This window comes from Gouania willdenowi, chromosome 18 (assembly GCF_900634775.1).
Source record: "Gouania willdenowi chromosome 18, fGouWil2.1, whole genome shotgun sequence".
In the NCBI taxonomy this organism is placed as follows: Eukaryota; Metazoa; Chordata; class Actinopteri; order Blenniiformes; family Gobiesocidae; genus Gouania; species Gouania willdenowi.
Genome location: NC_041061.1, coordinates 5,047,150 through 5,073,342, shown reverse-complemented (window position 1 = coordinate 5,073,342; position 26,193 = coordinate 5,047,150). Strand labels below are relative to the sequence as shown.

The window sequence follows — 26,193 nt, the reverse complement described above, 5'->3', positions numbered from 1 at the left end:
TTAAACGCGCGACACCGCCGCAGACGGTGTGTTTCCGACAACTTTCCTCTGCTTCCTTATTTATTTCTCACACTTCAGAGGACAGAAGTCGGCTCTAAACGCACACAATGTTCGGGTTTTTGTCTCGCTGGTACAGAAAGTTGTCTTTGAACGGTCGCAGAGGTAATGTTGAGGTGTTTTATGGCTATGTGTGTGCCTGTGTGCTGCTGTTTAACGCACGGCTCGGTGTTCAGGAACATCTGGGATGGAGAACCGAGGCTTTCACAGCAGCGGAAGCTTCGATGGACAACTTTATCCTTCTGATGATGATGATGATGAACTGGTGGACATAGCTGGAGCCACGCTGGACTTCTCCTGCACAGAGGACGACCCTCCACTCATCTCAGGTCCGAACTAGCATTTTGAACAACATATGGTAGAGTTTAATCTTCTAAAAGTGAACTTTGTTAGGTTGGATAAAGATTTAAGAAAAGTATAAATATATGTATATAATGCTGACATATAAGGTATTGACTCGTGTTTCCATAAGATACCCACTTATTTTTTTTTTTAATATGGCACATTTCAAAAGTGTACAGTTAAATAATTCATCAGAGCTGCTTTTGTTCATTTTAGGCAACATAATGAGCATAATTCAGCAAATACAAAAAAAAAATATTCTAAAAAACACACACACAATGACTAAAAACACATTAAATGACCCCAAAAACACACAAAATAACTCAATAAACACACAAAATAACTGAAAAAAAAAAAAAAAAAAAGATAGGCAAAATGACTCCAAAACATACTAAATGACTCGGAAAAAGTAAAACATTTACTCCAAAACACACAAAATGACTCCAAAAAATAAAACATTTACTCCAAAACACACAAAATGACTCCAAAAAAATAAAACATTTACTCCAAAACACACAAAATGACTCCAATAAATAAAACATTTACTCTAAAACACACAAAATGACTCCAAAAAATAAAACATTTACTCCAAAACACATAAAATGACTCCAAAAAATAAAACATTTACTCCAAAACACACAAAATTTCTCAAAAAAGTAAAACATTTACTCCAAAACACACAAAATTTCTCAAAAAAGTAAAACATTTACTCCAAAACACACATACAATGAGTCCAAATTGACAACATAAACATATGATTATGTTTTAAATCTTTAAAACAACTCTTTTTACAACACAAAATAACAGCAAAATAAACAAAATGACTCCAAATCACACATAAGTGAAGACATACATTTTCCTTAAAATAATAGCACAATAGACAAAATAACTCAAACGTACAAAAGGACTCGATAAAGACACAAAATTACTCCAAAAACACACAAAATGGACAACAGAAACTCTCCTGAAAATCACACAAAATAAGTGCAGACACACACTACACACTGACTCACACACAATCAGCTTTATCCTCCATCTGTACCTGCTTATCCTGATCACGGTCACGCGTCTACAGCCTGTTCCAGGTCAGTCCATGAGGCGGGACAGGAAGCTTTTTGACTTTACACTTCCTTAAAAGAATAGAAGTAGATGATTATAAATAATCTGAACATTTTGGGCTCTGGTTTTTGTGCTGATGTAGCAGTTTATATTCAAAAGCAGATGTTTTTAACATTAAAAACAACAATTTTACAGCAATTTTCATTAATTGCTCAGAGAAGTTTCTAAAAATCTTGAACCGTGCTGTATGTCGGAGGCGATCGTGTCCGTAGGCGCTCTGCAGAGCGGCCAGTCTGAAACGAGCCGCTTTAAGAGCTAGTCCTGTGTCTGTCCTCGTGGAATTGTGCACAAACATTTTCCTCTGTCATCGCTCGTCTTGCATAGAGTTTTCATTCAGAGAGTTTTATTCCATTGTGGGAAACAGTCAGAAGTTACGGAATTCACTTTTTTTAAAAAATACAAAATAAAGTGAAAATTCCAATGTTTCACAGATTATATTTTGGGACAATATCTCAAATTTAAATTTCTGTTGAATTTTCCTCATAAACGGGTGGGCAAAGACATGGAAAGGTAAAAATAAAAGGGCTGTACAGAACAGAGGAGAAATTAAAACAAAAAAAAAACAAGAAAAAAATAATGACTAAACAGTTAATTTAATAATTCAAATTATATTTTTGTAATTTTTGATTTTTTTCATATTAAAATACCACATGCTGTATTGTATAATTTCACTTCCTCAAATATAAATGCAGTTTAAAAACAAAATACAGTAGAAAAACTTCACAATTACAGTAAATACTTAAATAATAATAAAAATAATAACATTTTTTGTAATCTTTTAGATAATTTAACTTTTTTCAAATTAAAACGCCACACACTCTTTTGTTTCGCTTCCTCAAATAGAAATACAGTTTAAAAAGAAAATACAGTATATATATATTTTTTTATAAATAAACAGTTAATTAAATAATAATAAAAATAAGAATATTTTTGGTAATTTTTTTAGATTACTATTCTTTTTCAAATTAAAACACCATCACACAACCTCAAACAACTGTTCTCTATATTTTCACTTCCTCAAATATGAATTTAGTTTAAAAAAACACCCCAAAAATAAAATATCTGAGCTGGCTCATCTCGTCACTATAGTTCTACTCTTAACTTTATCTCACAAACATGATCAAAAATGAATTAAAAAAAAACTTTTAATATTTGTGATATTAAAATGGGGTCAGGTGGGGAACCACTGGTTTCAAGTGATCAACTTGTGAAACAGGAAGGAAGGCTCATGAAAAGAAGTGATGAAAGCAGCCAAAAACAAATATAACAAGTTCTCTAAAGTCGTCTGACGTGTTGTAAAAGTATCTAAGGTATTCCAGCTATGCCTCTAATCTAATCTACAGACGCTGGCTTAAGTAAATAACATCCAGGGACGTTTTTTAACCCCTTAATGTCGACATCTGCCAGTCAGGCTCAGACTTTTCTCTGTAGCTGTAAACATTACAACTACATGTAATGTTTACAGCTACATCACAGCGTCTGACAGGGTGTGACCTCACAGTGGAAATCTGACATGAATACTGGATGTTTGGCTGTGTTGGAGCGATATTGAAGCCCCGCCCCCAGAGTGAAAGAGAAAACAGACTGTAGAGAAAGTTGTGACTACGCTCTTGATCTTTACACTGTTTTTACAAGTTTGTAAACTTATTAGATTATCGATGCCTATTAAAACCCATTATTATGCACCATGTTCATTTAATTGCCTTTTAAAAACAATCAGGAATAAAGTGGGTTGACAGTGACCAAAAATAGTGGAAAAGGTGGTGAAATGGGATTTTAAAAACCACAGAAAATTGGTTAAAAGTTGCAAATTAGATTGGCCAAATTGGACAGAAAAAGTGGTAAAAAAGGTTTAAAACAAAGTGTCAATGTTGGAACAATTAGTTTAAACTGGCAAATAATGGGCCTGATAAATCATTAATGTGGTTAAATTAGCAACAAATAAACATGAAATATGGTGAAAAAGAGGTTCAAGGTGACAATAATGTTCGACATTAAGTGGGAAAAATGGTGGAAAGGGTTTATAAGTGCTGAGAATGTGTTGAAAGTGGTACAAATGTACAGAGAAGGCATTAACATTTGATGGAGAAGTAGCAGAAATTGGAGTAATGTCACAAAAAGAGCAAAAATATGGCAAGAATAAGTGATTAAAAATAGGTGAAAATATGGTAAGTTTGGTGTAGTCGCCGAAAAGAGGCAAAAATAGGCTCAAATTGTTCAAAAAATATCCTGTTTCTTGAAGGCATCTGGCGACCCCCTACCAGTGTCTGGTGACCCTAAGGTTGAGAACCAGGCTCTTAAAAAACTAGGAATGTAAACCTTTTTTGTTTACCTAAAGAGGACTAAAAACATCTGTAACAGTTCCAACTGTGCGGTTTCGTAGTAGACAACTCTGCAGAGAAGAAGAGCTCTCCTAAGGGACCTTTACTCCCTCTTAAACAGTGCTGAAGTTAATCATCAAAATGCAGAAAGAAGAAATGGGAGCAAACAACAATTTCAGTGAGATGAGATGTTCATCTGATGATCAAAAGTTTACGACCATGAAATGAAAGTTTCCGAAAAAGAACTCGGTTCTGAGTCGGTCCATCGTTCTCGTTGATTACATCAAAGGTTCCTTTCAAGATGCATGATGCGAGTGTTTCCAGAATGCTGATGTTTATTTTCCCTTCTTAATCTTCTCATTCATCAGAACATTTAGGAACGTTGGACCATCATCAGTGTAGTTAGCTAAAACCTCCATAAAGTAAATGTATTTTAATCTTCATTACAATCCACCACTAATAGTTTCCCTAATGCTAATGTTCCTCTCTGAGTTTCATCTACATCGTATCTAAACAGAAACACACGCTGACGTGATCGTCTTGCTCTGATTCTCAGCTGCGTCACAAAGGTCACGTAAGACGTTTGGTTTCCATGGCACGGAGACCTCAGAGGGTCAAAGTCCAGACTTTCTACGTCCTCAGGACACAGAGGGAGGTCTCTGATCTAATGGATCTATGGAGAACCTTTGGCTTCTTTCCAGGCGAGGGATTGGAAGTGTAGTAAATGTTATACTAACGTACTACTCATACGAAGTCTGACGTCACAGTTAGTATGTAGTGCGTTCACATTAGATAGTATGGAGCGATTGAGTATGCAAAAAATACCAGGATGTATACTGTATATGTGGACATTTTTTTAGTATGCACGGTAGGTACACTTGTCATACTCATCCGTCCCATGATGCATTGCGAGCAGAATGTAAAATGGGTCTGGGACCAGCTTCAAGCAAAAAAATCAAACCTCCCTTTTTCAAAATAAAAGCATCTCTTCTTATCCTCCGTTATTTTTTGACAATTTTGTAAATAAATAGGGCTGTTATTTTGAAGTTAACAGGAAGTTTTGTCAGTAGTGCAGTGGACGGTCTCTGATAATCTCTGAATTGTCGGAATGAAATCTGTATACATGAGTTTTATGGATCAAATGAGCACATGTTGATATTTACTTGGTCACTTTCTCACCTAAAATTTTTTCAGAGCTTTCAAAGGTGGAGAGCAAAACACATTTTTCCTTATTTTTACCCATTTTCTGCAACTACATCAAACTTGCCATGTTTTAACCTATTTTTATCACCTTTTTTTGCCATGTTTTTGCTTCTTTTGATAAATGTTTTGCTACATTAATCCTATTTCTGACACTTTTCCATCAAATTTCAGTGCCTTTTCTGCACTTCTTTTCCACTTTCAAGATATTATCAGCACTCATAAACCCTTTCCACCACTTTTCCACCTAATGTCGCATATATTGACCCATTATTGTCACTTTTAACTATTATTTTTGCCAATTCAACCACATTCACAATTTGTCATGCCCATCATTTGCCAGTTTAAACTAATCGTTCCTACTTTTAAGCCAATATTGATACTTTTAACCTTTTTTTTTTTTTTTATCACTTTTTCTTTCCATTTTTGGCTACTCTATTTTGCAACTTTTAACCAATTTTTGGCGTTTTTAAAACCATTTTTGGTCACTTTTAAAACACTAAAAATCAACAAAAAGTATCAAAGAGAATAACTGTCTGGCTACACTTTGTGCTTTAGCGGAAATAGCAAAATGTTTTTATTTGCTATTTATGATCATAAGAACTTTATTGCATCACACAACGTACCATAAAAGTGTAGTACAAGAAACTTCTCGGAAGGAAGCAAAATAGGAAAAAGTTCTAAAGGTAAAGTAATAATAATAATTTGTTTTCTTTGTGTGTTTTTTCTTTTTTATTATATATTTCTTTATTTACTTGTACGTTATCTGACACTCAGTGCTGAGAACCATTAGACGACCTTTCGGTTCAAAGAGTCTGCTATTATTCCCAAGGTGAAAGACCTCATAAACATTCAAGCTCATTTTGTCCTCAGCTGTAAAATAAACCAGTCATCTGCTCCTCAGTCAGATTAGCCAATCAGTGTTGAGTCTCAGGGCCAGTGGGTAGTAGATCAGCAGGAGTTTAACTTCCTGTGGCTCCCAGACAACATGGTTTTGAACTTTTGGAGAAAACAACAGGATGAAGAGGAGTTGGTTGAAGATGGTGAGTTCAGGGCTCGATTAAAGCTCCGACTTCTCAGTTGTTGTTGTTGTTTGGTGACGCGTTGGTGTTTGTTTGTTTACGGTATTGTTTTCTGTTTCTGTGTAGGCTCACAGCGTCTGTGGTTTTTCAGCTGAAATCACAGCGTGATGGGGTTTAATCATTAAACTGTTTTATCACTCGTAGAGAACAGTCATGTGGTCTGTGTGTGTGTGTGTGTGTGTGTGTGTGTGTGTGTGTGTGTGTGTGTGTGTGTGTGTGTGTGTGTGTGTGTGTGTGTGTGTGTGTGTGTGTGTGTGTGTGTGTGTGTGTGTGTGTGTGTGTGTGTGTGTGTGTGTGTGTGTGTGTGTGTGTGTGTGTGTGTGTGATTTGACACGTCTTTCTTGTTTGTGCTACTCTTGCTACACATTAGGCCACGCGTTTTACAGCCAAAAATGTCATGGAAATGTATGATATTGTCCCCCAAACATGTAGGGTCAGGGTTTAGTCTGTGTCGTAAAGTTATTTCTATTTCAGGGGAGGAAGTCGGGTCATATTCCCAGATTTTGTAGCAAGATTTTGCACAAGATTTGACATTTCTGTCTCCCTGACCAACTGTTTATGGGGAAAAATAGCATGCTAACATGTGATATTGTCCCAAAACATGCATGTGAGGTCACATATTGCAATTTCTGTTTGATTTTGTTTAAATAAATAAATAAATTAATTAATAAATTAAAGGACTTTTTTTTCCTCCCCAGAAAGTGAATTCCGTAATTTCAAAATTAGGTAATGCTGTAATAAATATGCAAAGAGTGGGAACAAATAATGAATAAAAATAATGAACACATAATGCAAATTATAAATAGATGGCACAACTTTATTATAACTTAAGACTGATGACATAATAAAAATCGAAAGTCACAATGCAATGGATGTAAGAAATCAGTTTATTTATTTTATTTGTTTTTAACTTATTTTATTTATTTATGTGATATTATCCCAAAACATGTACGTGAGGTTATATTCTGTCACATATTGCAATTTCTGCTTGGTTTTGTTTAAATAAATAAATAATTCTTTAAAACATTGCCAATTGTTTGCTTTTTCCAGGAAGTTAATTTCATAATTTAAAAATTACAGAATTGACTTATTTGAAATTGTCAAAGAAAGTATGAGTGAAATATCACTTTGATGTTTTGTTGACCTTTGCGTAGTAGGCTATTTCCAGCAAGATTCTTTTTGTCTTCTTTTTCAATAATATGTGAAGGTTTCATTCATTTGTAGTAATTCAAATTGCAACGGAATTACTACGCGGAAGTCGAGGAAACGTCAAAGGAAACATCAAAGCGATCAGCAGACGCCTCTGACGAAGACTGGCAGTTGTCAGTCGAAACATGTCAGGAGATCAAAGTGGATTACCTAAGGCACAGTTGTATGAATAGTAAATAATATCTTTACATATTGTAATTTTCTATATCGCCACAATATAAATCTTGATGTATCTTGAATCTAGGTATATTGCCCAGCCCTAGTTGTAATCATTATTCACTGACTGGAGCCTTAGCTCACTAATCCTGGGTGGATTTAAACTGGATTAACTGGTTTGATCAGGTTTGTCAACACCTGGGCCGTTTCCTGCTTTGGGCCCTTTCACTCAAAGCAGGGAAAACGATTTAAGAAGTACGTTAGAAGATGATTGGCCTGTTGTTGTCGTTCAATGGTAGAATGTGTTTTCTGTTGGTTATTGGTGAAAGACGTAGACAAATATATACCATGAAACTTGTCAGGTCATACACACAACAAGAAAAAAACTACATCAAAATTACAACTTGAAATGGCAAAAGAAAATATGTAAAGAGTGGGAACAAATAATGATTCAAATGTTTTTTTTTTTTTTTTTTAATCATTATTTGTTCCCACTTAATGAATTTTTTTTGTGCGTTAAACCCTGCTGATGAAAGCGGTGTTTCCTCTACTCTCTACTCTCTCACAGGTGGTTTGGAGGAATGCAGCAGCAGCAGCAGCAGCACATCAGCAGCAGCAGCAACATCTTCCACCATGAACGGGACCATCCCCACAAAGCTGGTGGACCCCGTAGACGACCCCCTACCAGGGGTGGGAACCTACGAGGACTTCAACACTATCGACTGGGTCAGAGAGAAGAGCAAGGACCGGGACCGCCACAGAGAGGTACCAACCATTATTATCCTCAAATAACACTAACACAATCTATATTTACCTCCAAAAAAAATGATTTTCATAAAATATTTGTGTCAGGCACTTTATTTATTTGTTGCATACATAAATAACCCCTTAATAATGAAAGCTTTGACCTGTTCTCTAGCGCCACCACTAGGACACACTTTTAAGTTAGAATTAATTCATCATGAAAACTAGTTTTCATCCAAATTTTCTCAAATTTAACTCAAAAGTATTAAATCTGCACCTGTAGGTGTGGAGATGTAAGGTGACACACACACACATAGACACGTTTTACACAGCGAAAACAGCTTGGGGTTAAATTGACACCAGTGCACACAATATGTGTTCAGCAGCACATTGAAAAAAAAAATCACCGTCATGATCATTTTATGCTTAATCAGTTGTACTTATTAAATTAGGAAAAGTCATGAAATATAAAGCAAAAAGTCAAATATTTTTTTAATGGTAAACATTGAATGGGGTCAATTTGACCCCAATGATAATAGGAGGGTTAATTAGGCCTACTCATCCTACATCAGTGCCTGACCTCAATAATGCTCCAAATACACTTAAATGAAGCCTTCAAAAGAGTGTGAGCTGTGAGTGACCATCATGGAGTTAACAAATAAAATAATAAACAAATAAATAAATAAATAAATGGCTAAATAAAATGTTTCTTTTAATTAAAAAAAAAAAACAAAACAATAAAATGAAAATATCTTTCAGTTTATGAAAAGTGCTTCTAAATCAAATGTATTATTATTATTATTTATCATTTTTCTGTTTTCTTTCAGATCACCAATAAGAGCCGTCACTCCACCATGGCTCTGCTGCTCAGCATCAGTGACGCCTTCTCTGGTTGGCTGTTGATGCTGCTGGTGGGACTAAAGACTGGTACGCTGTTTAATTAACCATTCATTAGTCTCTGCATTCAATTATAATTATTTTTACTTTCTGTTGCAATTTTCTTTGTATTTAGTTTTTCATTTTTGCTGACAATTTGTGATTTTTTTTTTTTAGTCACTTTTGCTCTCATTTTTCTGTATTTTTCTGTCCTTTTGTGTAATTCTGTATCATTTTCTATAGTCATGTTGACACTTTGTATTTTTTTTTTGTTGCAGTTTTGTGTATTTTTCTGTCATTTTGTGTTTTCCAGAGTCTGTTGTTCTTTTGTTCAGGTTTTACTCACAGTTTGTGTGTTTTATGAATAATTTTCTTTTGTGTAAATTTCTGTATTTTTGTTGACATTCTCTATAATTTTGTTGCTCTTTTGAGTGTTTTTATGGCCATTTAGTGTTGTTTGTTGTGATTTTGTGTATTTGTGTTGACAGTGTGTGTGTTTTGTTATTTTTGTTCTAATTTTGTGTGTTTTTAAGAATCATTTTATGTACTTTTTTGTAGATTTCTGTGTTTTTTGTTGACATTATCTTTATTTTTGTTGCCTTTTTAGACCCATTTTGACTTTTCTTTTGTAATTTTTCTCATTCTGTGTTTCCTGGAATCATTTTGTTGTGCGTGTGCGTGTGTGTGCGTGTGCGTGTGTGTGTGTGTTGCGTCCTCCTCCAGGTGCCATCGCCGGCGGCATCGACATCGCCGCCCACTGGCTGACGGACATGAAGGAAGGCGTGTGTCTCAACGGTTTCTGGTTCAACCACGAACACTGCTGCTGGACGTCCAATGAGACCACCTTCCAGGAGAGGGACCGCTGCCCCCAGTGGAAGAGCTGGGCTGAACTGGTAGCAGGAAGCTCCTCTGTAAGCCAATAGGAAGAGAGATCCACTGTTCACCAACAATTGAAAATAACATTATTATTATTATTATTATTATTATTATTATTACTACTTATTAGTTAATACAATCCTTTTTTTTTTAAAAAATGTATTTATTTTTATTATAACTTTTACAAACAGAAGTACAAACAAGTTTGACTTTAAAAAAAAAAAAAAAATACAGTTATAGTTTGAGATTAAAAATACTAATTTGTTGCATTGGAAGAGAAATAAAAACGTAAATATTCATTGTAATGATGAATATCTGTCCTACTAATGAAACGGGTAGATTTGTCCATTTAGGACAAAAGTTCTTCACCATTTGTTTGTATCGTTTTAAAAGTCCAGAGTATTCCTGCTTGTAATGAACACCGTGTTTTTTTTTTTTCAATTATCTTTTTATTTATTTAAATTTTTACGTGTGTTTTAGTAGTCATTGTGTGTGTTTTTAAAGTCTTTGTGTACGTTTTGAGTCTGTTTTTGTGTTTTTAGTCATTTTGTGTTGTTTCTTGTGCATTTATGGAGTCAACTTTTCTGTCCTTTTGTGTATTGTGCAGTTATTTTGTGTAATTTTAGAGAGTTGAAGTTGTAATTTTTGTGTCTTTTTGGACTCATTTTATCTGTGTTAGCACTACTGTGTGTTTTTGGACTTGTTTTTTTGTGTGCTTTGGTATCAATTTGTGTGTTTTTAGTGATAGACGTATCAGAACGGTATTATAACAAAATAATTAAAAACAATTTTCATTGTTTAAATGAGGAAAATAACAGTTTGTTTATTATTTTAACATATAAAGAAACTATTACATACATTCGTTTTTTTTTTATTATACAAATACATAGATATTAATTGATTACTAAGAAAATATTTCACAGGCTGAACGTATTTGTTTCACTTTGGTGTGTGTGTGTGTGTGTAGTGTGTCTCTCTGGCTCCACCTACTGGTCAGATGGTGTAACTATCACATGATGCTGGTTTCTCCCACACACAGGGACCGTTTCCTTACTTCATCAACTACATGATGTACATGTTCTGGGCTCTGCTTTTTTCCTTCCTGGCCGTGTCGTTGGTCCGAGCGTTCGCTCCCTACGCCTGTGGCTCAGGAATCCCAGAGGTTAGGCTCCGCCCATCATTCATTCATCCCACAGGTTTTAATGAGCTTTAATAAGGTTGACGTGGTCCTGGTCTCATGCTTTAGATTAAAACCATCCTGAGTGGTTTCATCATCCGAGGCTACCTGGGGAAGTGGACCCTGATCATAAAGACCATCACCCTGGTTCTGGCCGTGTCCTCTGGGCTCAGCCTGGGGAAGGAGGGGCCTCTGGTCCACGTGGCCTGCTGCTGCGCCAACATCCTGTGTCACCTGTTCCCCAAGTACAGGAAGAACGAGGCCAAGCGCCGAGAGGTGGGCGGGGCTTAACACCACACACTGTGATCATCCTTTATTAAAGTGAGGGAAAGTTATAGATATAGAGCAGAGATAGGCAGCTTTTAATCACAATTTATCTGTTTTTTTATGTGTTTCTGTTGTGTTGTTTAATCTTCTGTCATTTTTTGTTACTTTGTTGACTTTTTGTAAAATGTTGTTGCCATTTTTTCTGTTTTTAGTCATTTAGTGTTGTTTTGTTGTGATTTTGTGTATTTTTGTTGACAGTTTGTGTGTGTTCTGTTATTTTGTTCTCTTTTTGTGTTTTTTATTAATCATTCACAGTATTTTGTTGTCTTTTGTGTAATTTTAATTATTTTACTTTGCCTTTTGTGGCTTTTGTGTTTAGAGCCATTTAGTGTTGTTTTGTTGTAATTGTGTGTATTGTGTTTTTATGTTTTAACAATGTGTGTCACTTTTCTCTCATTTATGTGTATTTTGTTGTCCTTTTGTGTAATTCTGTATAATATTCTGTAGCCCTGTTAACATTTTTTGTTGTTGGCATTTTGTGTATTTTTTTGTCGTGTGTGTTGTAAATGTGTGTTTTGTTGTCCTTTTGTCAAATTTTCTGTAGATTTCTGTATTTTTGATGACATTATCTATGATTTTGTTGCCCTTTTGTTTTTTTTAGTGTTTTTTTGTTTATTTTGTTTTTGTTGACAATTTTCTGTATTTTTTGTCACTTTGCTCTCATTTTTGTGTTTTTTTGTGTATTTTTCTGTAATTTCATATGTTGTAAATGTCTTGTTTTTTTGTGTGTATTTTTTGTTGTCATCTTGTGTATTTTTGTGTTATTTTGTATGTTTTTTGTGTAATTTTGTGTATTTGTTTTGAGGGCATCGTTTTTTCTTCCCTTGAATCTGATTGGACGCTGACTGTCTGTGTTGTCAGGTTTTATCTGCAGCGGCGGCGGTGGGCGTGTCGGTGGCTTTTGGTGCTCCAATCGGAGGCGTGCTGTTCAGCCTGGAGGAGGTTAGAAAACATCTCCATAAATATATCAAAGAGCTCTTTAATGATCAAAGGACGGTGTCTCCCTGTGTCTGTGCGGCAGGTCAGTTATTATTTCCCCCTGAAGACTCTGTGGCGCTCCTTCTTTGCCGCCCTGGTGGCGGCCTTTACTCTGCGCTCCATCAACCCATTTGGGAACAGCCGTTTGGTGCTGTTCTACGTGGAGTTCCACGCGCCCTGGCACCTGGTGGAGCTGGCTCCTTTCATCCTGCTGGGAATCTTTGGGGGCCTCTGGGGGGCGCTGTTCATCAAGGCCAACATCGCCTGGTGCAAGAGACGTGAGTGCAGAAGCTGCGTTGCCAGGTTGGGGGCTTTTGAGGGAGGCGGTTTGGGGACATTTTAGTGGATTTCAGAGTAGAATCATCAGCTGTATCTGGCAACACAGAACACATCCTTTATGTTTACACTAATAATCTTTATTTTGTGTGTTAGTTTTTTGTTGTAATTTCATGTATTAAGTTTTTATTGTTGTTGATAATTTGTGTATTTTGTCACTTAGCTCTAGTTTTTGTGTATTTCGTTTTCTTTTTGTGTAATTCTGCATAATTTCCTGTTGACATTTTGTATTGTTTTTTGTTACTGTTTTGTGTTTTCTGTCATTTTGTGTGTAAATGTATGTTTTGTTTGTTGTATTTTTATGTATTTCATATGTTAAATTTTTGTGTGTTCTGTTGTTTTGTTCTCATTTTGCATGTGGGTTTTGCTTTTTTTGTGGAATTGTCTGTAGATTTTTTTGATGATTTTTTTTCCCCTTTTGTGTGTTTTTGGATGCGTTTAGTTTTAGTTGTAATTTTTGTTGACAATTTGTGTATTTTGTCACTTTTTTCTTTCTTTCCGTATTTTGTTGTCCTTTTGTACTTTTTTGTTACTGTTTTGTGTGTTTCCTGTCATTTTGTGTAAACGTGTATTTTGTTGTGTTTTTGTGTAATTTTCCATGTTTTTGTTGATATGCTTGATAATTTTGTTCCCCTTTTGTGTGTTTTTGGACCCATTTAGTTTTTTGTTGTCATTTTGTGTATTTTTGTGTATTTTGTTTTTATTTTTGTTGACAATTTGTGTGTTTTTTTTTTTGTCACCTTGCTCTAATTTTTGTGTATTTTCTTCTCATTTTGTGCTAATTTTTCTGTACTTTTTTGTCCTTTTGTTCTTTTTTATGGCTGTTTTGTGTATTTTGCAGTCAATTTGTGCATTTTTAGGATCATTTTGTGTGTTTTGCTGTTATTTATTGTGATTTTTTTAAGAAGAGTTTATGTTGTCAAGTATGTGTGTTTTGGAGTCCTTATTTATTGCGGAATATTTTGTGTGTTTTGGGAATCATTTTATGTTAATAATCAATTAAGTGAAATTTCCATGAGGAAGAAATGGTTTAGGTTATATTAAACATGTCTGCCTTCATTTTCCAACTGTGTTTCTTGTTGATTCTGTGCACCTGAATCCTGTTTCTCCTGCACCAGGTAAGTCCACCCGGCTGGGTCACTACCCTGTCATTGAGGTCCTAGTTGTCACGGCGATAACGGGCCTGCTGGCATTCCCCAACAGCTACACCAGGATGAGCGGGGCTGAGCTGATCTCAGAGCTGTTCAACGACTGCTCACTGCTGGACTCGTCTCAGCTGTGTGGATACAAATCAGTGAGTCCTGGATTTTAGCTTCACATAATGTAACAGTGAAAGACAGCTGATGTTCTCTTCCTCCTCCAGCCCACCAACACGTCAGGGAGCGTGGGGAACTCTCTGGGGGATCGTGCTGCTGGTCAAGGCCTCTACACTGCTCTGTGGCAACTGGCTCTGGCTCTGCTCTTTAAGATGCTCATCACTGTCATCACCTTTGGAATGAAGGTGAACACACACACACACACACACACACGACTCAGATGGATTCATAAGAGAATCAACAGTAGATATGAGCAACATGTGACTGTATTTGATACGAGAGTCACAACATCCACATCTGATCATTAATACAAGGTATTGATTAGAATTCTGTCTGTTTTTATTGTCCTTTTATTATGTTTTTATTAGGGTTGTAACGATTCACTCAACTCCCGATACGATTCGATTTGATTCACGATACTGGGCTCACAATACGATTCGATTCACGATTTATTTTACAAAATGGGACCGTAGACAAATGATGACTGAAAAATATTCCTTTATTTTTTTCGGGAAAAAACTAGAAAAAACTGTACTATTTTCCTTTTATTTTTCATTGTCAAACGAATCCCTTGATAAACTATTCAAAACAATGCAATTTAACTCAAAATAAATCCTGAATGAAATGAATAAAGGAATAATACAAATGAAGAAGAAGCCTATTAATTTAAATTTTGGTTCTATAGTAAACAATACAAAACTGCATAATAGTTATTTTTCTTTTTAAAAGTGCAACAAAAAATGTTTTTTGTGCTGTAACAATTGGACTTTAAAAAAAAGTAATTGCATTGTATTTACGTCAGATATTTGCTTGGACCAGCAGAGGGCGCTGGTAACCCAGTGGTCAGTTGGCATGTAGTTATTCTAGCACTGAAGAAGAGATGCTATGCTAGCAGACAGAGCTAATAGAAAAACCTGACTTTTACAGATATTCACGTAATATTACAGATATTCTGTCGGTGCTAAAGGGGTAAGGAATCATTTATGAATATGTTTAAGAGTAGAAGGCGATTCCGCCCGCCACCTACGCTTCTGGACAAGAGTAGGATAAATATATACATAGGTAGTGCCCTTTGCTGTTTAAAGAAAGTACTGCAATTCAGTTTTCAGAGTATTGATATGAACCGTGATACTTATGAATCGATTTTTAACTGCCTTACGATTAATCGTTACATCCCCAGTTTTTAGATTAATTTTGTTCAATGTTTGACGTTTGCATTTTTGTGGTCCTTAAATGATTTCAGATTCATTTTGTGTTGTTATCTTGCTCATTTATGAAGTACATTTTTCTGTCATTTTGTGCATTTGTTGAGTAATTTTTCTGTGTTTTGGAGTCATTGTGTTGTTTTTTTTTTTTAGTTATTTTGTGTATTTTGCAGTTATCTTGCATGATTTTATGAGTTTAGTTGTCAATAATGTGTGATTTGGATTCATTTTATGTGTTTTGGAGTCAATTTGTGAGGTTTTGGGATCATTTTGTGTGTGTTGGGATAATTTTGAGTACATTTTTTGCTGTTATTTTGTGTGATTTTAAGGAGAGTTGATGTGGTCAATTATGTGTGATTTGGAGTCAATTTGTGTGTTCCAGTATCATCGTTTTGTGCATTTATTGAGTTTGTGTATTTCGCAGTTATTTGGTTTGTTTTAAGAAGAGTTTTTGTTGTCCATTATGTGTGATTTGGAGTTATTTTGTGTATTCTGCAGTTATTTTGTGTTTCTACACACACACACACACACACACACACACACACGTGGATGCTGTGCGTGTTCTCACCCTCCCTCTTCCCCCCAGGTTCCCTCTGGGCTCTTCATCCCCAGCATGGCGGTGGGGGCCATAGCAGGTCGTCTGCTGGGTGTGGGCATGGAGCAGTTGGCCTATTACAACCACGACTGGTTCAATGGCTGGTGCTCACCGGGGGCCGACTGCATCACCCCGGGGCTCTACGCCATGGTGGGGGCCGCCGCCTGTCTGGGTGAGCTCACCAGAAAACTCTCTTTAGAAGAGTTTCTGTGGCAAACACAAGAATTCAGTAAAAACACTTCACTATGGGACTCCACATCCCACAATGCAATGCGCCAAGTGAAAATTCCAGCCGTTTTTTTTTTTCAAGCAAATGATCATTGATTTATTGATCGATGAGGCCGACACAATGGCCTTCATTTATCAACCGTTCGTTCGTTCAGATCTGATCGTACGACGTGTGTTCGACCAAATTCACGCAAGCCTCGGTTTGATCATTTATGACGTGATCACACACTACGATCAGATCTCACGTCAGGTCTGAGCTCGTGTACGATAATCTGAGTAGATGAGTGGATTTGTGGTGCAGCAGCCAAATGTGAGTGAGACTGAAAATGAAATATTAATCAAACCTCATCTGTCATTTAAGCATAAGCAGATACACACTCAGAACATATCAAAATGCGTTATTAAAACGAATTAAACTAAATAAAATGAATTTAAAAAAAAAGCTTACTTATTGCTGATGCCACGTTTTTTAATTTCCTCACGGAATACCGTTCACAGTGCGCACACACACACACACAGGACGTGCTGCTTCTGTTTTGTCTAGGAGATTATGTCCTCATTCATGCTTTTAAATGTGAATAGTTCCTAAACTTTTACAAATGTGCTCCAGTAATCAGTAATGTGATGAATTCTTGGTGAAATTGGCTGAAGGCACAATAAACACAGACATTAGTAGTTTTTAAGGCTATTTTTTTAGGCGTTTCAATTCTTAATTTTTTTTGATGTGATATTTATTGCCTAAAGCGTGTGGGTTAAGGCTGATATAAATGTTATATTTTTGTGTGTGTCTCCAGGATCTCTGTTGTGAAGTTGTTCTCAGTGCACACAGGGGGGCAGACGTCACCTGCTCAGTAGCTGATCCTCTTCCACAGAGCGTTTAAATGTGCTTCTTAAATTCCAGTTTGAGGATGCTCATTTTCATCTTGGAAAAGCTTTTTTTCTTGTTTGACCTCAGTGGGCGGGGCCTCCAAAACAGGAGGGTGTAACATGTTAATGACGATCGAATTCAGCCGCCGCATTTATCAACACCTGGTCATTTGTATGCTAGGATTGTTTCATGAATCACACGTTGGTCCTGTCGTTCGACCAAATGTGAACTTAGATTTGCACCAGTTTTCACTGAAGGTTGGTAAATGAGGGCCCTTTAATTTATCTGATAGAAACGATCATCTGGAGCAGCTTTAAAGGTAAAATAATAGTTCCATCCAACAGTCTTTCAGCTGTGTGTCATTGGGGTGATGATGCTGTTTATGTATTTATGGCAAGGACAAAGCTAACCTCGAAGGTCACGCTGTTTTCATTTAATGCTCGTCCAAAAGATAAGTGAGTTTCCACCACGTCAGAGGCTCACAGATCTGTTTTCTATCCTTTCAGTGTAAAGTCCCGTCTGTTTACGCTTTAGGTGGAGAAGATTTTTTTTGCATATTTGTTTGAAAGCGAAGTTTTCTGAACCAGAACTACCCAAGGTCATCACACGTCATCTGACTGGATCAGAATGAAGCGAAGGGATTATATTTCAACGCCTTCGTTGGTCCTCTGTTTTTGTTGAAACTGTGTTTGTTTTTGGTGTATCTACGCTGATGAGATTTTTTCAAGTGTTCCACTGTGATCCCCAATAGGGAACTCAGTTTAAGACCTGCCTTTTGTCCTCTCTGTGCTAATTGTCCCACGGGGATGAATATAACTTTTTCTGATTCTGATTAAATCTCTGCGTTTAAGTCCTTCCATCGTTCACTGTGCTGAGAATAAAGCAGTGTTTGTTTGTGAGGAACCAGAAATGAGCGGTTAGATACAGATTAATGTGGACGTGTTTGGTTCTGAATCCTTCTTCTGTTGGTAGAAGATGAGGAAGTTGAGGTGTGACCAGGACTAATGTGACTCTCACGTCTCCTGCAGGTGGAGTGACTAGGATGACGGTGTCTCTGGTGGTCATCATGTTTGAGCTGACGGGCGGACTGGAGTACATCGTCCCCCTCATGGCCGCCACCATGACCAGTAAATGGGTGGCGGACGCTTTTGGGAAAGAGGGGATTTATGAGGTGAGGATGTGTGAGAGCATGAATTATGTGATTGTCTTTCATCAGCTTTGTTTTTCCCTGATGGATGTTTGTTCTGTGCAGGCTCACATAAGGCTGAATGGTTACCCATTCCTGGAGCCCAAGGAGGAGTTTGACCACAGCAGCCTGGCAGTGGATGTGATGAGGCCGAGGAGATCCGACCCAGCTCTGGCTGTTCTCACACAGGAGAGCATGACTGTGGAGGAGGTGGAGGTAGGCACAACACACACCATGGTTTACATCACTGTATTTATGCTGCATTTTATCTTTCAATTTTTTTTGTGATGCTTTTTATCTAGAGCTGGGACTTTAACACATTAATTGCGATACGTTAATTACAATTAAAAAACGTAAAATAAATAAATAACGCAGTTAGAGTTCGAAAATGAGAAGCGAGCAATTAATTTTTCCGGAGTTGTTGCCTTTGTTCCGTTGTCTTTACTCTGTTTGACGTATCTTCAAAGGGGACAGCTTTTCTCAGATAGTTAGTAATTTTATATTTTGATGTGATAATATTTTCTGATGTACACATCTAAGTTCTTAGATTTAGGACATTTAGGAAAAGTTGTGAGTTATAATAACAACCAATCTAGCGGATGATGTTGATGACTGTCTTCTTGTTTAATTTTATTCTTTGTTTTTATGGTTCTTGTTTGAGTTTTCGTAGTTTTAAAATATTACATGTGCACAATTATAAACACTTTAATGTGTTATTCACTGAGGAATATCACTGCTAGACACTTACAAGTTAATATAATTAAATCATACATGAAGCTTGTTTTTTTTTTTTTTTTTTTTAACCTTTTTCTGATTTCCAAGTGTTGAGTTCTGTCCTGTGTATTTGTGGGAGAAAAAGCTGAACCTACCTATAGATTAAAATAATAGAGTATCCTTGACCTTTAAGTGTTTATGAACAATATGAAGGCATCACACTGACTGTGTGCGTGTGCGTGTGCGTGTGTGTGTGTGTGTGTCCTCAGACGCTGGTGGAGAGCACTCACTACAGTGGTTTCCCAGTGGTCGTCTCCCAGGAGTCCCAGAGGCTGGTGGGATTTGTGCTCAGGAGAGACCTGCTCATTTCTATAGGTCTATATTGTTCAATAATATTTACTTTTTCTTTAGTTTTGTTTATATTAGCATTTTCAAACACTAATGTTAAATGTAAAGTAAATTTGGTGCAGTTCTATCCAAAGTTGTGGAGGAGAGATTGGTGATGTGTTCACTGACTCAATAGAAAGATGGGAAACTAAAGACTCATTCATTACTCGCATCGAATTCACTTCCGACATCAAAATTAACATCACAAAAATTCTCAGCCAATAGCAAATGTAATTGTAATAACAGGGTTTCCACCCATAGAGGGCAACAACAACAACATACACCAAATTGTCTAAGTTGTTTAAACCGATTCTCCACTTTGTTTTTTACAAATGTGGCCTAAAACATTTGAAATGTACTAATTAGAAGATCTATGCCTAACATAACGCAATATCACGCACCATATTCATGTTATTGCTTCTTAAAAATTGAACTACTTTACATATTTAGAGCCTGTTCCTCCATCTTGAAATCCTGGACTGATGATGTCACACGGCCCCACTGCCTGTAAACATCCCATTGTTTCCTATTGGAGTGAAACATTCAACCTGATTTTTAGATCATTTATTAGCTTTTTAAATCATTTAGCAGCTTTTTAGATCATTTAGCAGCTTTTTAGATCATTTAGCAGCTTTTTCAGTCAAAATGACAACTTGTGCTGCTTTTTGTTGCTCTAAATAATCAAGAAAAGTTAAAGAAGCCGATATATACCTTTTTTGTTCACTGAAAAATAATCTGTGACCGCCGCAGTGAGTGGTCACAGATTAACTTTGCACCTCATTTTTTGAAATATTGCATATTTAGTGTTTTTTCTGTTGATGAAATCAGGGGTTGTCATGAAAAGTCCATACAAACATAAATATCGTTTTAAAATGAAATTACATTTTACATCTATAAATAGGTCTGAAGTAGTTGAAAAATCTGATGCGGTGGAAGTAAAAAAAATATTAATGTAGTGTATTTTTTTTTCTTTAAAACTATCCTTGTACCAAAAATAATAATGCATTAAATTCAATTCTGCTATCAATTAATGACACGGTTAAGGCTGTAATATCTACATCGACAATATTTCACTTAGGCCCTCATTTTTGGAAAAACTGCATATTTAGTGTTTTTCCTGCTGGAAAAAAATGGGGTTTCTTATGATAAAGTCCACACAAACATAAAAAGTGTTTGAAAATGATCTTAAAAAATTATATTTATGGATAGGTCTGAAGTAGTTGAAAAGATCTAAAGTGGTGGAAGTAAAAAAAAAAATAATGTTTGTTGCACTTTATTGAGACGGACCGTTTGTGTACACAAGGTGTACAGGTGTATTTATTTCTTAAAATTATCTTTATGTCACGAATAATAATGCATTAAAATAAATTCTGCTATCAATTAATGACATGTTCAACGCTGTAATATCCTCATCATAAATATTTGACTTTGCACCTTATTATTGAAGATATTGCATTATTAGTGTTTTTTCTGTTTATAAAAATTATGTGTCTCTCTCTCTCTCTCTCTCTGTCAGACAATGCCAGGAAGCGCCAGGAGGGCGTGGTCGGCGCCTCCCATGTGCTTTTCACAGACCACACCCCCGCCGCCGTTGCTCCGGAAGCCCCGCCCCCTCTGCGTCTCCGAGGCATCCTGGACCTGAGTCCATTCACCGTCACTGACCACACCCCCATGGACATCACCGTGGACATATTCAGGAAGCTGGGACTGCGCCAGTGCCTGGTCACGCACAACGGGTGAGCACACACACACGGTTTTTTATCTGATATCATAAAATACGATACACATTTTTTTTACATTGCTGCTCCTTAATATGTTATTAACAAACTTAACGACCCTAAATCATGGCAAAAATGCTTAATTAGGATTAATTACCTTAAATCTAATAAAATGTGTTTTTTTGTGTCTTTTTTGATTTTTCAAAAATCAAAATAGTCACTTTTCAAGATTATGTAGTGCGAGATTTGGGCAACATTTGCCATGTAAAGTCTCAGATTATCCGTGATCGTAGAAAATAAACCTAAATTACCGTATTCACTTCCTAAAATGGAAATGTAAATTTTCACATCATTTTTTAATTGTTATCATTGTTATTATTACTTAACAAAATGGAATATACACTCACATGCAAGTTTTGGGACAATATTACACAATTACACCCCATTCTTTTTACAAAAAATAACAGAAAAATATACTAAACAACAAAATTATACAAAATAATTCCAGTAGTACACGAAAAGATTCCAAAAATACACAAAATTATTCAAAAAATAAACCAAATTACTCCTAACACACAAAGCAACAAAATGAGCAAAAAATACACAAAATGACTCCAAAAATACACAATTTATCCAAAAATACACAAAATGATTCCAAAAATACACAAAATGACTAGAAAAATACACAATTTATCCAAAAATACACAAAATGACTACACAAATACACACTATTTTTCTAAAATACACAAAATGACTCCTAACACACAAAGCAAAGCAACAAAGTGAAATTGGGCATAATGAGCCAAAAATACACAATCTTTCTGAAAATAAAAAAAATTGAGTACAATATTAGGGACAATATCGTGCATTTAAACGCAATTTATTAACCAAAGGTAACAGAAAAATAGACAAGACAAGAACCAAACTATACAAAATGATTCCGAACACACAGAGCAATAATGAACGTACACAAAATGACTCCAAAAACACTGTAATCCTTTGTTGTTTTCTGTATTAATGCTCTGATTGTTTATTATTCTTAATGCTGACATAAATGTTGATCATGTGACCCTCGGATCAGGTCAGATCACATTTTTGTGGCGCTGCTGTGATAAAAGTGTCCAATCTCTGGATAAAAGTATTTGTTTCTAAATATAGTTGACAATGCATAAGGCCTGGGTTTAGCACCGGTAACATCTGCCTCTTTCTCTTTAGAAGGTTTTTATAAAAGCTTTAGAGCGTCTCGTTCCTTTGAACGTTAGACAGAGACACCGTTGGACAAAAGGCAGTGATTTTTGAGTCTTCTGCTGGTTTTTAATCACTTTAAGCATTTCTGACTTGCAGCGTGTTTTAAATGGATGTGGGTTGCCGTGCTCTGCCTTGCTCGGGGGCACTTTGACACAGCTGCTGACAGCCTCAATGATTCCTGTGAGATTGGAACATATTGGGCAACGAGGCACGTCTGAGGTTCTGGATCCACGTGTGGCTTCAAAGCAGCAGCAGCAGCAGAAGAAGAAGAAGAAAGAAAGAAAGAAAGGAGAGGGGGGCGGGTGGGGCGGTCAGTGTGACGGCTGGAGTTAGAGCTGTACTCCTAGAAGACGTGAGATCAGCTGACCTCATGTGTATTTATAACTCATGACCGTTTGTTTCACCACATGGAAACCATCGTGTTTGCTAAAAGTTTCACTACTGCAGTCAATAAACAATGATCGTCTAAATATAATGCGTTCCTCGCAGATCACACCAGCTCTCATGTCCGTTAGCCACACGTTAGCTAAACCCTCAGCGACTCATTTATCTGGACAAATATTCTGGAAATGTGTGACATGCTCCTAAAACATTAAGTATGAAACTTCTGTTACCACCAATCAGAGAATCACCCTCACGTTTTGCACATAAAACCCTGCACAGCCGTTAAGGTTGTACATTGCCATGAATCTGATGACACGATATGATTCACAACACGATATATCCCGATACTAAACAATATTGCGATATCAATGTGTAAATAGGTATGAAATACAATTGATTTCATTTTTTTAAACTTGCGAGAACAATTTAATGGTAATTAACTGTAATTCTAGTACAAATGTGGTTTGATGATTATCAAACTGTCAAATAATTTTTTTTTTTTTAAAGTTTAACTTTTGCTTCGACGACAGATTCTGATTCTGTTAAGTTCTTAAATTCTTAATAAAAAGTAACCACATACATCTCTAAAAGTAACCATGGTATGTTTTATGAAAATAAAGTGCAATCAACTTCAGCTAAAATGCATTGAGGAGTGAGATCGTTTAACGAGGTCTGATGGTGCGTTCACTGACACTTAGTGACTGGGTGTTTACGGGTTATGCATGTGTGTGCACAAATAAATTATGATTAAAAAAAAAAAATCATTTATTTGGTCATTTTTTTGGATCGATAGAATAATCGTTACAATTTACAATTTTGTGTCGGAGGTTATTTTGGTTCATTGCAACTCACTGTTGTCTCTCTCTCTCTCTCTCTCTCTCTCTCGCTCGTCCACAGGAGGCTGCTGGGAATCATCACTAAGAAGGACATCCTCAAACACATGGCACAGATGTCCAACAGAGACCCAGAGTCCATCCTGTTCAACTGAGGGTTCGTCAGTCTGTGGACCACTGACTGAAACTGACAGAAACACAACACAGACAAAAAGGAGGCAGTGCAATATCTTTCTCTCTCTCTCTCTTTGAATGTCATGAGTAAAAAGTTCAATTGTGTCGTAGTGTGAAAGGACGAGGGAAACGCTAACCCAGTGATACCGACTCAGACAAGGATGAAATAAACTTTTAGGAACTTCGTTGTTTCCCCTCCGGCCATCACGACGAGCCTGGACAGCTCTGACGGACGCTCTGACGCCTCCTCGTCCTCTTCTTCATTTAGCTGTGGGCGTTACAGACGTGTGAGAGGAAGCACACACACACACACACACACACACACTTCATTAAGACTCATCATGAGAGCCTGGGAATTCTCCAGAAACGTCCTTTTGTGTAAACACTCCAGAGATTTGTGACACACACACACACACTATCACCACCTTACACTGACATAAGCCAAGTTTCAAATGTGATGTTTGTCTGATTTAAATTATTTTGACTGATTTCAATGTGTCTGTTTTCATGTTTGGATCATTTTTTCCATCCAACTTTAGAAAAACAAAATATTATGCAGTAAATATTCAATAAAAAAAGCCTTTTTAGTTTAACTCTGCAGGGAAAATAAAACATATCTGATCAATATGTGATCTGATGATGAAATGTCTTCTTTCTGCTGTTGTTTCTTAGGAATCAAAGCCAGTCCTGAGCCTTTGATGTAGTTCCACTTTCTGCCTCGGGTGTCAGTGTTGGTCTATGAATCTATTCAATGATAAATATTCCTTTAATTGTTGCCATCTACTGTTCACAGTTTACAAAAGATGATGCAAACCAAAGCTGGAGCAGTTTCTTTATATTTATTTAGCATATTCAAGGCTGTCACAGCTTTACTCACAGATGGCTGCAGGTATTGTTTGAGGAAGAGACGTAGACGAAAAGAACTCAGCTTTTCAAAAAGTAACGTAATCTGTATTTGTCTGGTTTTTTTTTTTTTTTACTTCATCTGCTGTTCTTTTTGTTTTTCCCACAGCATTGACTTTCTCAGACAGGCCCGTTAATGGTAAAATAACTGTTTTTGTCCATCCATGATTTTTCTCTTCCCGACCAAGGACGTCAAACTCCAGATTATCTTCTGTTTCATAAAATGATTCTATCAGATGATCCTTTAGTCTGAGATTAACCTGGCATGAGCCAGATTGATGCGTAGCCCCTCCCTCTAACTCGAGTTCTCCACATCAATCTGGGTCCGTGTCTGCCGAATCCTTTCGAAACCTGGAGGGACATGAACAGAATGCTTGAATCTGATTGGGCCAAGATCCTGTCCACCATGATTTGTTTTAGCCAATCACACGGTAACAAATGATGTTGTCATCATTGGCATGTGCCAACAAGGCTCCGCTGGTGAAAACTTTCTTTTGGGATAGTAATGCTGCGGTCATTAAGTTGTTGAGTGACTTTTGCCATTTTTGCAACACGAGTATGTGAGTTAAGGGCACGTTAACCATCCTCCTGCGTCGACATCTTTCTATTTTGATTTAGAGCCTTGCTAATAGCGGTAGCCCAGCTAGTTCCTCTCTCCGCAACTGTGCATGCACCAGTTTTGTTTTGGCGCTTCTGCCTTCGTCACACCCGGATATCCCGCCCTAAACCACAACACTACCTCATGATTGGTTCGAACCATTTTGGTTCAGATTCGAAAGGCAAAGGCACAAGATGGATTCTGGTTTTTGTGAACACCAGGAGAATCCATCTTGTAGGCAAGGTTTGTTTAGAGTGAATTTGTCCTTATAATGCTGCTCTGAAACTGGTTTGGGTCGACTTTTTCGTGTATGGCAGCATGGCCTCGAGTGTGATATTGCTTTTATACGACAGTTCGACAAATGCATTTTGTCAACAATATCAAGCAACAATAGATTATAGATAAATAGGCTTTATTTCAGACTCGTAGTCCACATTATAAAACAGACAATATAGACAAATCACAGAAAAAGAAGAGAAAATGAAAAAATAAAGATTGTTTATTGAATCATTTATTTGGCTCCGGTAAGACAAATAGGTCCACAACTAGAAGGGAAATGAGGCTGTTGCCAGGCAACACAAACATTTCCTAGCTGAAAGTGGTTTGGAAATGAGTATGAGTATGTCAAAATTGGTATGAAGTGCATTCACATTAGATAATATGAAAAATTAAGTACATGACAAATACCAGCATGTATACTATATATGGGGACTTTTTTCAAGTATGCACGTTACGCACACTAGTCATACTCAGTGTACTGCTCCTTTAATGACTCTGAGTTTCACTTTTTATCAGAGTTCTTAGACTGTATATCCTGTATCAAAAACTGGCTGTCATCAAATTATCTCCAGATAAATTCAAAGAAAACAGAAACTCTGATCATTGCTCCTGATAAAAACATCCCTGTAATTAAAAACTCTCTTGGTGATCTGGGCTCATCTGTTAAAACCAGCCTCACAAACCTTGGGGTTGTTTTTAATGAGTCCATGTCTTTGGAGGGACATTGTCGTCAATTGACTAAAAACTGTTTTTACCA

At 36.6% G+C, this 26,193-nt stretch overlaps 1 protein-coding gene across 1 annotated transcript; it reads left to right on the top strand.

The window, feature by feature from the left end:
• LOC114480343 (H(+)/Cl(-) exchange transporter 5-like) lies at window positions 1-24,305 on the top strand. Its single transcript, XM_028474421.1, has 17 exons — window positions 1-162; window positions 234-386; window positions 8,055-8,251; window positions 9,058-9,157; window positions 9,830-10,017; window positions 11,022-11,144; window positions 11,229-11,435; window positions 12,348-12,428; window positions 12,508-12,742; window positions 13,919-14,094; window positions 14,164-14,301; window positions 15,908-16,088; window positions 18,041-18,183; window positions 18,265-18,414; window positions 19,182-19,287; window positions 20,816-21,035; window positions 23,547-24,305. Exons 1-17 carry the CDS (start codon window positions 108-110, stop codon window positions 23,635-23,637), a joined length of 2,544 nt encoding a protein of 847 aa, XP_028330222.1. The 5' UTR covers window positions 1-107; the 3' UTR covers window positions 23,638-24,305.
• Window positions 24,306-26,193: the final 1,888 nt, after the last annotated feature.